The 14264-nt window shown below is 51.5% G+C and overlaps 2 protein-coding genes across 2 annotated transcripts in view; both read left to right on the plus strand.

Annotated features, from left to right (window-relative positions):
• Positions 1 to 14264, plus strand: part of LOC122380426 (replication factor C subunit 3-like) — a 42449-nt gene that overhangs the window by 8835 nt on the left and 19350 nt on the right. Inside the window, exon 6 of the mRNA XM_043363576.1 lies at positions 12344 to 12512. Within this exon, the coding sequence (XP_043219511.1) occupies positions 12344 to 12512 (169 nt within the window). The remainder of the gene's footprint in view (positions 1 to 12343; positions 12513 to 14264) is intronic.
• LOC122380425 (transient receptor potential channel pyrexia-like) lies at positions 1193 to 7433 on the plus strand. Its single transcript, XM_043363575.1, has 2 exons — positions 1193 to 1572; positions 3875 to 7433. The coding sequence occupies exon 2, from the start codon at positions 3892 to 3894 to the stop codon at positions 7036 to 7038; it is 3147 nt and encodes a 1048-aa protein (XP_043219510.1). The 5' UTR covers positions 1193 to 1572; positions 3875 to 3891; the 3' UTR covers positions 7039 to 7433.

The raw sequence follows: 14264 nt of genomic DNA on the forward strand, positions 1-14264 counted from the left end.
ACCCATTAGACCAATTTTAAGCAAAAAATAAAATATGAGGGTGCAGGGCACTTGTCGATTTGTCGTGGAACGCCCCAGAAGAGATGATGTTTCCCCAGAACCCTGCCAGTTCCGAGAAACATCGGTGAGGCGTTTTACCTCGGCGGGGCGACTTGCCCCGGTCTACCCTACCTATCAGTTGGTGTTAGTCATCAAACGACAGATCACTGCTGTGTAGCCTTGAGCCGTTGAACTGCGCAACTAGCTCAGACGAAAACACACGACCGTTTCCGTCCTTCCGAGGCTCGATAGCACGTGTGAGCTTATGACAGACAATAGTTTCACTCTCACACCTACTATTCATCAATCCCGTGTTTGCCAACCTTGTTATCATTTGCCGTATTCTCCCTCCTGCCAGCCGAAACTCCACATGTGTCGTGTCGGATCTGCATTGTGACTGACAGCCGCTGTCGAATCAAAACCGGACGAGCGGGGAACCGGGGGCGTCCGCGCGGCGCGGCGAGGTCGTGACGCAATGCCCCCCTCACCGCCCCCCCCCCGGCCCGTTCACGGCAGCTCACCTGGGCGGCGGCCCGGCACCGGTATGTGCATCTACTGGCCAGAACGGCCGAGAGAGAGCACCTCCCGTTTTCAAGGTTGGCCCGTGCCGCGCCGCGCCGCTCTGGGAGGGAGCGGCGCCCCGCTCGCTCGCGGCGCCGCCTGCCCCTCTGTCGGCGCCGGCGCTCTGCCGTTCGGCGGCACCGCTCGGTGGGCGCGGGGTGGGGAAGAGAGGGGGTAAAGTGGGGCATATTTCGCGACAGGGACGGCGTCCCAGACGCGTATGCACCATGTCGTCGAGCTGTTTGTGTCCTGTTTGGGTTGGCCCAGCCCGCCGGCGGTCTCCCCGCGACCTCTACTGCTGTCCTCACGGCCGGCGAATTTTCCCGATTTTTGTGACATCCCCGGCTCCGCGCTATGCTGGAAGCCTTCATGACTCGGTGGGACCCGTCAGCGGCGAGTTTTCCGTCGCCGTCGGCGCCGTCACAGCTGGATTCTTGACGGGTGGCGGTGAGAGACACGGCGGCCCGGGCCGGTCACGGTCAGCCTCATCCGAGGATGGACGGGCGTCGGGCCGGCGCCGGCGTCACGTGATCCGGCCCGTCGGCCGGCGGCGGGACCACGTGATCACCGGCGGCGGCGGACGACGCGGCGCGGGTAGAGCTGCGGCGGTAGTGGAGCCGCCCGCCGGCATTCATAGCCGGGACGTGGCCGGGGGTTAGCGGTCGGCCACCTGTCCGTTTGCCGCCATTCAGTCGAGCAGCCCGCCTGGAAGACACGCCGTCGGCACGGGACCTGTCCACGGTCGCTCCGCGAGAGGGCGCCGCCGCTCGTCTGTAGCCAAGAGCCGGTTCTGGCCGAGTGTGTCGGCGTGGGCCGCGTGAGCTGGACGCAGTGACCGGCGGACGGAGCGCGCGCGCTGCCGCGGCTCGGGATTTACTGTGGAATCTGTGCTGCAGGGCTGGTCATACCGGCAAGAGTGTGCTTTGTTGTAGCAAGTCTTGCTGTTCGGAGGGTCGACCGACTCCGATGAAGGTATGTAATTTTAGCTACTTTTGTTTACATGCACCGTTGACGTTCAGTTTGTGTTTCCAGGCTGGCTACTGTGTCCGGCGGAGAGGCATGTCCGTGTTTGTCATTGGTGTTTGTCTTCCTTGTTTGTCCGTGTTGCTCGTGTTTGTTTGTCTGTGTTGTGTACGTTATTCACTTTGTCGGCATTTGCCGTGCTATCATGTTTGACCATGCTTTTCGTGTTTGTCCGGTGATATGTTCATTGTCTATGGACTTTTCCCGCGCTGTCTATGATGACACTGTTGGCTAGTGGGTGGGGTCGTCTGGCTAGGCTCCCTCGGTGCTGCTCCGTCTACACCAGGGCGGGCCACTCCCACTCTGGGCCGAGCAGTGCGCAGTAATTCTGTAGTCGAGACTGGAACGAACGGTCCCGTAACTTTGCAGCGTCTGAGCGTGGCCGGCGGCGTCAAGGGCGCTGGTGCACCACGTCACCGGCGGAAAACGACTACGGAATGCCGACCGTGCCGCCTTTGAGAGAGGGAGATACATGTAGTTACTAGTTCTAGTTAACTGCAGGCGTAGCTGCCCTCGGCCTTGAATTCGTGAACCCTAGATGTCGCGATTGAAACATCGATTTGCTTCAAACGATAAGTGTTTTTTTATTGGCGACTGCTCTACCTAAATTCTGGATAAGATCTTGTTCAGGAAGTAATTTTATTATTTTGACCTTCACCAGAGTAGTGGGGTACTTATTTTTGCCGCATTGATTCCCTCACTTTTTTAGTGTTTTTATCAGCAAAACATACGTGGTGTCATTACCAGTGCAATGTTGTTATTTCTGCTAAGCTCTATGGCTCACATTAGATCACTAGATTCCGGCAATGCAGCCTTAGAGCTTTGGGTGATCCTATTCAGAAAGTATGCGTTCTCTTGCCAAATTTATGCCCAGCTGACCTCAGGATCGGCTTTGTCATCGTGTCGGGTACAGACCGGTTCCTATGGCGATGTGTCGTGGTGGGATGGTTTTACAAAGATGTATGTTTTTTGCACATTTATGTGCTAATGTATCTTTTGTACGTACATGACAAGTGTAGGGGTTTCTATAGCAAGGCTGCGTATGCATATGCATTACACACATTCAAACTTAGAGGCTCCTCTCTGATATTGCTTTGTTCGCCTTGTCCGTTGTCCGTTGAACATCGTAAAAACGCATTGCTACTGAAAGGCTCAGTTGCCGATCTGTCGACGAGTGTTAACTGTCGACGGTTAGCGCTCATCAGACCCGGTAGACATTGGCGTCTGTCCGAGAGAGGCAGGACAAGGTGTGCAGTCAGTGCACTCTGCTCGCGCCTCTAACGCAGCCTGTCTACGACGCCAAATATTGACCGAGACCCAGCCAGACAATCAAACAGTAGCGGAAATCCAATTGCGTTCGACAGGAACGCAGAGATTGTGAGCATTCCAGGCTTCTAGGTGTCAAACGTTAGAATAGAGCTCAAACAATGAAAGTCAGCCGCTAAGTGCTATTACAGTGACATTTACTTTACCGTACGTACTTTTGCACGCTCCGTGCCCGGGCACCGTTATAATGTGACCAACGATCACCATCCGACTCTTCATTGACCAGACTTGTCGCCGCTTGGACTTGCGCCCGGTCTCAGGTCCAGTCCATGTGACATTTGTACCTAATGTTTATGCTGATACGCTGTCTCCAGTCGTCCCTGTTTGTCATTGATTGTGTTCCTTATTTCGGAACTAAACTTTGCTTATGTTATGCGGTTGAAAAGTATCATATGCTCTTGGTCGTGGCACGTGGGTTGTAGATAGTAGTGGTTCGTTGCACTTCTGACCAATATCCTGTGAGAGTTGACCTTGATAACACATATGTGTCTATCTCTGACATCCTGTGCAGTGCACGGCTCTGTGCTGCATCGGCCTCTGATTTTCGGTCCGTATTTTCGGTGTATGCGTGTTTGGCTCTAAATCTGCGTAGTTCTAGCCGTACGTTCCGGGTTAGCTAAGGTCAGAAATTAGGTAACATTCACCAGGGACAGATAAGGGCAGCGAGTTGTGTGGCAACCACTGTTCGGGTATGTTTCTGTTAAGGTGGTGGATTATTTCCGAACGTTTATTTCTGTGCTGGTGACATGTGGCTTTGTAATGGTAAGAAGTGCACCATTTGTGAAGTGCTTCGTTTTTGCATCGTTGCCAAAGTCATCATTCAATATCGTGGGCGTTCATGCGGGACTACCACCATGAAGATACGTGCTCCAATGCTGGCGAGGCGTGATTGTATGCTTTTCTGACCTAGTTCTTCTCTTCGCAGGTGGTGTAGACGGCGGCATGCCAATGTCGCTGCGCCTCCCACGGCAGAAGGTCGATCAGGAGATCGCCACGCCGCGCAGTCTCGAGGAAGGGGACCACCTGCGGCTGGGGCACACACGCCACAATGCCACGTTCAGACTGCGAAAACTGCTGCGTAACCCGGACCAGCAGCACGAGAAGTCCGAACAGGAGTTCAGCGCAGCCTCCACCGGCTCCGCTGACTTCGAACTGCAGGAGCTACAGGACCTGCTGCAGGAGCAGCCGTCCTCCAGCTCGCGGCGTCAGGACCGCTTCCGCTCCCTGTGGAAGGCGCAGGACCTGGAGAACAGTCTGAAGCAGATGCTTCGAGTTGCTGGCTGCTCTCTCCGCATCCTGGAGGCAGTCAAAGAGGAGGACAATGAGCGGATGCTGGCGCTGTGCACTGGCGATGAACTGACTCTGGTGGAGGAGGAGGTGGCACTGCTCTCCGGCTGTCTGTTCGGTCGGCCGAAACTCGTCAAAAAGCTGCTGAAGAAGGGCGTGTCGGCGGCGGCAGCAGACACGGATGGCCGCTCGGCGCTGCACTTGGCTGCTTTCTCGGGAAACCTGGAAACGGTGCACTGCTTGGTGAAGCACGGCGCCAACGTGAACGCCTGGGACGCGGCGCAGTCAACGACGCCGCTCATCTGCGCTGCCGCTGTGAGCTCGCCCGAAATTGTGTCATTTCTGATCGCCAGCGGTGCCGACGTGAACGCTGGCCTGGACCCCAGTGATGAGACGGCGCTGCACTACGCGGTACGCGCCAACTCGTATGCGTGCGCCGAGCTGCTGCTCAAGGCCGGCGCTAAGACGAGCGGTGCGGGAGCGCGCAGTGAGACGCCGCTCCACGTCGCCGCCGATTATGGATTTGACAAGTGTCTGGGCCTCCTGCTGCAGCATGGCGCTAAAGTGGACTTGGTGTGCGGGACTGCGTGCAAAACGGCTCTGCACCTGGCAGCCGAGGACGGCAGTGTGGGATGCGCCAGGCTTTTGCACGATCACGGAGCGCGGCTGGACTTGACCACCAATCGTGGTCAGACTGCGCTGCATCTGGCGGCCAAATCGCAGTCGGCGGAGCTGGTTGAGCTGCTGCTCTCGTGGGGTGCCGACATTAATGCGCGCGATAGTGACTTACGCACTCCGCTGCACTGCTGTATCGGTAAGCAGTGCCGGTCGCTAGATGTCATCAAGGTCCTCGTCAACCACGGGGCACTCATCAACGAAGGAGACACCGCAGGATACACTCCTCTGCACGTGGCAGCCATCAACCAGTTTTCGAGCTGCGTGGAGCTGCTGATGGACCACGGTGGCGACGTCACACTGCGGAACAAGGGTGGCATCTCGTGCCTGCAGCTCATCAAGCACCGCACGCCCTCTGTGCTGGCCAACCTTCCAGACCGCTTCAGTCGCGCAATTCTGTTCTACGAACGGGATGGAGTGCTTAACAACAAGTTCGCAGAGCTCAAGATAAATTTCAAACCTCTGATGTCGCAAGCGAAGGGTGAATGTCATTTCCTGAAGGCGCTGATCGATATCGATCAAAAGCACCTGCTTAAGCACCCGCTGTGCGAAAGCTTCTTGCACATGAAGTGGATGAAAGTGCGAAAGTTTTTGTTTGCAAATGTGATGTATTACCTGTTATTTTGTGTTCTTTTGAGTGTGTACGTTCTAGGTACGTGTCAGGACAATTGCTACAACATCGGGCGCGGCTTGGAGCTGAAGCTGTGTAACAGTTCTCAGGAGGCAGACCCTAGGAGGATTAGACTTCTGTTCAGGCAGTGTGTGAAGAAGGATCACAGCCTGATATTGAACTGTGATGCGGCACAAACTGGCACTGTGTCTTTCCCGGATGCGTGCAGATGCATCCACTCTAGTTTTCAGCGACTCTCGGTAGACTCGCCATTCTTTTACACGAACCTGTGGTACGTCTTGCTGCTGTTCAACCTCACTATGGCTGCCAAAGAGATCTTCCAGCTTGCGCAAGACCCGCCACAGTATTTCCGCAACCCAGAGAACCTGGCTGAGTGGGCACTCATGCTGTTTCTGGTGCTGATTGGCACTCCTGTGCTGGATTACATAGACACGTGGCAGAAACATTTGGGCGCTCTGTCCGTGATCATCTGCTGGTTTGAGCTGATGATGCTAGTTGGCCGGTTGCCTCGACTCGGGCTCTACATTCATATGTTCTCGAAGGTCCTGAGGGACTTCTTTCAGTTCCTGTTGGCCTATGCTTCGCTGGTGATCGGTTTTGCCGTGGCATTCGCCGTGCTGTTCCCACACTATCCACCAGTAGGGAATCCTTTGCGAAGCTTTCTGAAGGTTCTGGTGATGATGACTGGTGAGATAGAGTTTGCTGACATGTTCTATCCAGAAGAAAACGACGGTTCTATTCTGAACCCTACCGCATCGCTGGTTTTCACTGCCTTTCTGTTCGTCATGACAATCATCTTGATGAACTTGCTGGTTGGTCTGGCCGTTAGTGATATCCAGGGCCTGCAGCGTACAGCTAAGCTTGGCAGGCTTGTACGGCTCACTGAGCAGATGTCGCACATCGAGTTCACGCTGTTTTCCAAGGTGATGACGCGATTGCTGCCGGAGAAGGTGTTTGCGTGTATCGCCGAGATGGCCCTCGTGTCGCCGTCTTCGTACCGTTACACGCTGGTGCTGCGGCCCAATGATCCCAACGACACACGGCTGACTCGCGACATCATGAACTCGGCCTGTCGCGTCGCCAAGAAGCACGCCGAGAAAGAGTCGCACAAAATGTCCGGCAAGCAGCGGCAAATTTCGTCACTGTCTTATGACGTCGACCTTTTCCAGTCTGTTGTCGAAGAGCAAACCGATGGAGACTCGGACAAAGAATCTGCAGTTCGTGACATGAAATTGAAAACACTCGAGGCCAAAATTGAAGTGGCTCAGTCGGCGCTCGGTACACTCCTTCTCGAGGTTCGGGCCATCGCCCAGGGACTGAACAAGCTGAGTGAGAGCCACGGACTGCCGCCGGTACGGGTGCCCCGTGCTACGGTGGTACGCGCCAGTCGCAGTCTGGACGTGGAGGCCCGGGACGGACGCGATGATGCGCCTGTGAACGGTGACGCTGTGGGGCGTGGGCCGACCACCCCTAGCACTTCATTGGATGAGGATTGATTGGGTGCTTCTTGTCGTGTCCACTCCGCTGATGAGGGAAACGGACATGGTTAGTCATGTTTATGTTGACTTTTTCCGACTTGTTTAAATTTGATTGGGCAGCACTGGCAGTGTGTATGCAGTAGTTCACGCACCATCTTGTGTTTCACTACAACACCTAACGTAAGGTTTTATTTGCTGAATATGTGTGCGGTTTCTTAGATGTGTGTTGTTTTCAGGCAATCCCCATGCTGTGTGTTGTGTAACTGTCGATTTGCATTTACTCCGTATATGAGACACACTTTTGCTCGCTCCTTTGTGATGCAGGAGGAATGCTGCCCACCTGAGCTTTACCATCATTTGCTACCGTGTAACATTGTTACCTAAGTGAATGTGCAATAAACCTATAATCTCTTTCATGCGTTTGTAATCAACAGAAACCAGGGCCTAATCTTACCAATGCCGTAAATAGGATTTCGCAGCACTGGCCGGAGTTTACGGCACTGATACCAATGATATCATTTTTATTTACATCCAGCTTATCCTGTCCAATGATTTTGGTAGCGTTAATGATAATTAATGTTGCCTAAACGAATAAATAAGCGAATGTAGAATAGTTCTGAATGTTACCAAATGCCGTGAATGCGCATTCACGGCATTTGGTAAGATTGGGCCCAGGATAAGCAGGATTCACGGTCGCTGTTCTTACAAGTGGAAGCATCACATAACGCTACATCATAGAATGCAAAGCGAACCTCGAGCTGGTCATGTCTCGGATGACATAGGCGTCGCCAGACATTTTCGGTTGGGGGGGCAAAATCAAGTTTTGTGTTAAATCTTGCCTTTCCCCAGCCGTTACTCACTCGTTTTACATATCATTCGACGCGCAATGGTGCGAGGAATCCGATGGTGACAAAGTTTTCCTTCTAGCTATAGCATGTATTTAAAAAAAAAAAATCAAAATTTTGAAATTTCTGGACAAAAACGACCGTTAGAATTACAGTGGCTGCGATTGCCGACGCACTGCAGAGGGCCCCTGTGCAGACTCTTGTCGCTCATGATCATTACCCAGAAGAAGGTGAAAAACGCTCCATTTGAATCGGATCACCTCGCTAAAACCTCCATTCACGCATGCATGCCCAGGTTTTACGTGAAATGCATAGGGCTTATCCCAGCCGCCGATTGTAGCTAAGAATTGGGCATTCGGCGGAGACTGAGAGAGAATGTCGGAAGTGTGAATCGGAAGTACATCATTCATCCTTGCTGCAGTGAGAAGAAGTGTTTTGTTCACTCGAGTGTGAACAAAAAGTTTCTGGTTTTTCGAGTAAAGGGAAGCGCTGCAAACGCGACCAAAAATATTTAACGGAACCAAAAGTTACGCACGGCATAGCGGCAAGGGATCCCTTAGAGATAGGATTGCGACTTCCAGGCCATTTCAGGCCACTGAGGGTCAGTGTGGACTCTCAGAAGCCTGCTTAGGATCCCGGAGATCGGCGTGGGTCACCCCAAATATTTACGTGTATGTGGTGCTTTAGGGCTTTCCGAGCCTAAGGTGGGCCCGGAAAGCCCTTTAGGGCACACGAGCTTTCAGAAGCCAGTGTGGGCGGCGGGCGCTAAGAGACTAGGCCCAGGGTGAGCCTGGAGCCCTCGAATAACAGTGTGAACCGCCGGGGTCTGTGTCGAATCCTTAACCCGCGCCCCACTGGGGTCTGTGTATAACACGCCCTACTGGGGGGGGGGGGGGGCTATTCATAGCCCCCCCCTCCTAACTCCAAAACTACTGGGCCGATCGTCAAAATTCAAACGGCGTCTGATAGCCCCAGAAAAACTGTCGAGCGAAACCTAATTTCATTGACCTCGAGGTCACCGATGACGTCACAGGTCAGGTCAAAGTAAAAATTATTAGCATTTTGGCTTGTTCACATTTTGGGCTCTGGCCGCCGTCTTACAAGTCAGATCAGGCTAATTTTTGGTTTCCACACTCGTGAACAGATGTTCTAGATACCTTGAGGGTGCCGAACTTGTAATTTGATTTTCAGGTCAGGGTCAGGTCATCACAGGTCACGAAAATATTATATCATGCGCCGGTCACGTGACACATGTTTTATGGTCCATTTAGGCCATAGATTTCGAATTTGATGTCGTCTGTGTCATTCGAGGTCATTTTGAGTCGAATTTAGCCTAGGTCAGGTCACTTTCAGGTCAAAAAAGGTCAAATTTTGAAGTTAAAATTTTTCAACAAAAAAGGTGTCTATTGGATGCAGTTTGAGCTCAGGAACACGATGGTGCCATTTATATTGGTGTACGATGTCAAATACGTACTGAAAAATTGATTTGAAAAATTAAAAATTGTGAATTTTTTGCAATAATGCGTATAACTTGGTCATTTTTGAAGATATTTAGCTAAAACTTGCTAGAGTTAGTCATGAACATGCGTTCTGTCACATATATTCCGGTTTTTTAGAAAAGTCAAAAACTTTTTGAAAAAAAATATAAAAATATAAATTTTGAATATTATTATACACAATTTTCGAAATTTTCAAAATTTTGAAAATCCGAGATGGCAGTTTGATAGCGCGGTCAATTCTGAGTCCTTTCATGCAAAGAAATTGGATCTAGCTTAAAAACTGAGCTCTTGGGAGCGATTGCCGTGGTTCAATGTTTTGCGTCGAAATCGGACGAACATGACGTCACTCTGACGTCATTTCCGGCCGACCTATGGTAGCTACGAAGTTCAAATTTTGACACAAGGTGTCAAATTGATGCAGCCGAAGGTACCGAAAGTTTCGCGTCGATCCGTCAAGCGGTTTGGAAGTTATTGCAGAAAAACGGGAGGGGGGGCTATAAATAGCCCCCCCCCCCCAGTGGGGCGCGGGTTAAGGACCCTACGTTGGTAGGGACATAAGAAACATGTGTTGCGGCCCTCAGAGGGACACGTGAGTTGTGACCCCTCAGATGCCGGGTTGGGGTTTAGTAAAGTCTGTCGCCTCAAAAGTTCGGCTGAATTATCATAGGCCAGTTGAGGTTTTCAGAAATTTTCGAAGACATCCTCAAAGATTCGTGTGGCCCTTCAGAGGTCTACGTATGTATAATGTTCTCAAAGATCCCTGTATGGGCCCTCTAGAGAACATGGACACCAGTGGGACTCTCAGAGGCCGGTTTGGGCCCTCCGAAAGCTTCTTAGAGCTCAGTGGAGCTCCTTAGGAGCCTGTGTGAAAAGCAGGCTCATGAGCCCTGCGGCACTTGAACGGTACTTGTGCCTGTCGCAGACATTTGACGAGAGTTGAGAAAGGCCCCGAAGATTTCGTGTCACGCTTTGAACGAAAATTATGTGTCAGCACTCCAAAATTTATGAAAATCAGCTACAAAATGTAATACAGAACCAACTAGGAACATGACATGAATCATGGCATTGACATTTCCGAGTCTGGAGTCGGAGTCTTGAAGATTTTGGTGACTGCGACTCTGACTTTGGTTTGAACTGCACGCTCCAACAGAGTCTGACCTCACAGGCATTCTCAGAAAGGTACCCCCATTTTTTCCCCGACTCCAAAATCTTATCGGATCTGTATCGATCTCAGGGGGTGCCCGGTCCGAGGTTGGGGGGGCAAGCTGCCCCGCTTGCCCCCCCGTGGCGACGCTAATGCAGTCGGATGTAACTTCTAGCAGAAACAAAATGAGTAATAAAGGAAACACTTGACGTTCGTCTCAATATCTTAGGCACTAGGCAGTTAACAATAGCGTGCTTTCTGCATTTCCCACGCTCGGTAAAAGCGGGCTTCACGCCATGGTAGTGCCTATAGCGGACACAAACTTACGAATCAGATGCACTTATAACTAAGGCATATTTCGCACTTCGCAGTTTTATGCAACCCAGCCTGAAAATGTTTCCAAGCGAAATCGTCATACCCATCCTGCACGTTACAATTTACATAAGGTGTCGGTCGACACTTGGGCGGCGGTGACCTGCACAGTTGGGGCGCCCAAACTCATCATCGCCTAGTGTTGTGGCGATAAGGGAAGCAGGGTTCCAGCAGGGACCGTGGACAGACTTACGCACGATTTGGAGGGCACCACAATCGCGTAAATCAGTGTCAATTGGCGGTTTCACTACGACCCGACCGGCGCGGCAGCAGAAAGCCAATAAGTGGCATATACAGTTCACCACCAGTGGTATGACTTAACCCTCGCCCGTAAACGGCGATCTGCCACCTTCGCCCATGCAGGGGGGGGGGGGGGGGTTGGTGCGACCCCCCCTTGGCGTTTGAAAACGGAGCGTCGTAGAGCTTAGCGGAAAAGACCAACGGATTGCTCTCGCCGAGATCTCGCGATTGGTGGTATATTTTTTGGTCCTAGGTCAACATTTGGCCTACTTTTGACCGGTCAAAGGTCAAATTTTCGAAAAAAAATAGACTTTTTCAACTTTCCGCGGCAATTGCGGGAAAACGGTGGGAGATATCGACTTGAAACCTTCACTATCGTGTTCCTTGATCAATTCTCTATCGTTTGGTATGTATTTCGTTTCCTTAGCTCTAAAAATGGCGCGTTGGGAGCGCCGGAAGTCGGCAAGGTCACAGTCGGCGGCAGAAATTCGAAAAATCAAAATTTAAATTTTTGAAATCTGATTGTATTTTTGGATTTGGGAGGTCCATTTGCTCCCTATAGAAGCTAATATTGCTGCATATTCCCATTGAGGTGACAAGAATTAGCAAAATAGTGGTTCGGGCGCTTTTCAAAAATAGTACCGGACGCTGTTCCTCTTGTGACGTCATAGCTCCGTGACCTGACCTGACCCGGTCAAGTTTCTTATACCATATGATAGCCAATACTTGCCCCAACATGCATGGGAAGTTTCATCACGATCCATCAACCGATGTCCGTACCACCGGCAGGAAACCTCGGGCGTTGGCACTCAGTTTGTGAAAATCCGGCCGGAGGCTGTTCCCTTTGTGACGTCATAACTCGGTGACCTGACATGACCCGGTCAAATTTTTTCATCAAAAGATGCGCAAGGTTTGCCCCATAAGGTACCCAAAATTTGGCGGCGCTGCGCGCCGCCGTTTTTGCACTATTTCCGAAAAGCCTCAGGGGGGGGGGGGGGGGGTTGCACCAACCTCGCCCCCTACATGGGCGAGGGTTAAACCCAACACCTGCGTATGAGGTGGCGTCACGACACCGTACTCCAGAGAACCCCTAGCCTGCTGACATCTGACCTGACTTGACCTGACTACCCCCTTTGACCTATCCCTGACCCGTCTGCTGGCAGCAGGGCGATGTTCTGTAACCTGAAACCTCCCTGACCTGACCTAACCTGACCCGTCCTCAGGGTGCCGCTGTCGGCCTCCCAGTCGGTCTCCGAGCCCGACTGGGAGCAGTTTCTGCAGGAGACGGCCGCCATGATCGTCCAGGAGCAGTCGCCCAAGCGGCTGATGGAGGTCCGCGCCCGACTCTACGAGCTCATGGTCCACTGCATCCCACCGGACGTCATATTCAAGGTCAGTGCCCCGACGGACGGATGGACTTGTGATGGTGGTGGTCGGGATAGGGGATAAGAGGCTCTTAGGACGGATGTGGTTGTCGCGTCGATTTAGTTGTGGATATTTTTAAAGGTCAGCTTTGTCTGACTAACCGTTTCTCTAAGAAGCTTTTTGCCCTCACGCAGTTTTAATCCAGCTGATCCTATCGTACATGACATTTTAGCTCGTCGTACGTTAGTGGTGCAGTTATCTATCCAGTTCTGCTGGTTGTGCGGCGTTGACATCCGATGCCTCTTGTAGTCTTCATCACATGCGCCATGACTTTGTCAATGCCTTAATCTTTCTACAAATGAAGCCTCTGTTCTTCTCGCGCTGCACAGTGAACAGTGAACGTCACTGTCGCCGCGAAAATTGTGTCTTCGCTTCCCTCGCGAGACCTTACCGTTGTTCACGCCCACCGCGCACCGTCCCAGGAACCAACAAAGAGTCTGCCCCGGGGCGCGTCATCCCGGCCTGTCCCGCACCCTCTGCCAATCTATGAGTCCCTGAGCGGGGTCGGTGGGGTCAGTTGGGCCGTCCGCTGGGGGCGGCCCCTGTCGCTGCTGGCACCGTCCCCACTCCAGGGCCTCGTTTCATAAAAGGAATTACTTACGGCGTTCCGTTAATTATGCCAGATTTGGCGTATTTGATGCCAATTCGGTTTCATAACCCGCGCCCTGGTGGGGGGGGGCTATTTTTTGCCCCCCCCTCCAGACTTTTTGATATATCTCCAGAACCGCTGCGCCGATCGTCACCAAACTTTCAGTACCCTCCCGGACATCAATTTTACACATTGTGACCAAAAAATTTTCCAAAGGCTATGATAGGTTGGCCGGAAATGACGTCAGAGTGACGTCATGTTCTGCCGTTTTCGACCCAAAAAAGGGTTTCGCGGGAAGAGCTGTCAGGCCTATAGCTTTGCAAATACAGAAAAATGATAAAGACATAAAAGCTGTAGAATCAACAGGGCTACAAAACTGCTATCTCGGATTTTTGAAATTTTTGGATTTTGACCCCCAAAAATCAAAAAATAATTTTTTTGCATATAATTATCGAAAAATCCAAAAAGTTTTTTGAATTTCGCAAAAACCGGAATATATGTGATAGTCCTTACCGCCTTCCATCCACATACCAAATTTGAGATCGATACCTCTTTTTTTTGGCGAAGTTATAGCGAAAAAACTGTTCAAAATTGATGACGTCAAATTTTCAAACTCAATTTTTAGCAATTCTAGACCCCGTAGCGCAAAACAAAGACCACCATTAGACTCCCCGTGACGAGCTGCATCGAATCAATACCCATTTTATGCAAAACTATCAACTTTAAAATTTGACCTTTTTTGGCCTGACCTTGACCTGACCTTGACCTGAACTTCACCAGAAAGTGACCTAAGCCGTACCTGATAGTCTTATAACCAATACCATTGAGTTGGAAATGAAAAATTGGCCATAAAACATGCATCACACAACCTTAGTAAAGTTGGGCTCATGTGACCTGACCTGTGACCCTTGGTGACCTGACCTGTGACCTGACCTGGTATTGTCAGTGACCTCTAATAGTAATATATCTACTAGGCAACTGACGCCCTATCGCTGATTCTCGACAAAATGCGTTTTCCTCGGTGTTATAGCGCATTCCCTAGAATACCCGTGAACGGTGAAACATTTCATCTTTGACCTGACCTGTGACGTCATCGGTGACCCCGAGGTCAATGAAATTTGGTTTTCCTC

The sequence above is a fragment of the Amphibalanus amphitrite genome, unplaced genomic scaffold, assembly GCF_019059575.1.
Source record: "Amphibalanus amphitrite isolate SeventyFive unplaced genomic scaffold, NRLGWU_Aamphi_draft 000098F_arrow, whole genome shotgun sequence".
NCBI classification, from domain to species: domain Eukaryota; kingdom Metazoa; phylum Arthropoda; class Thecostraca; order Balanomorpha; family Balanidae; genus Amphibalanus; species Amphibalanus amphitrite.

Coding starts and splice junctions, on each gene's coding strand:
- LOC122380425 (XM_043363575.1), top strand. CDS start 3,892: ATGCCAATGTCGCTGCGCCTCCCACGGCAGAAGGTCGATCAGGAGATC.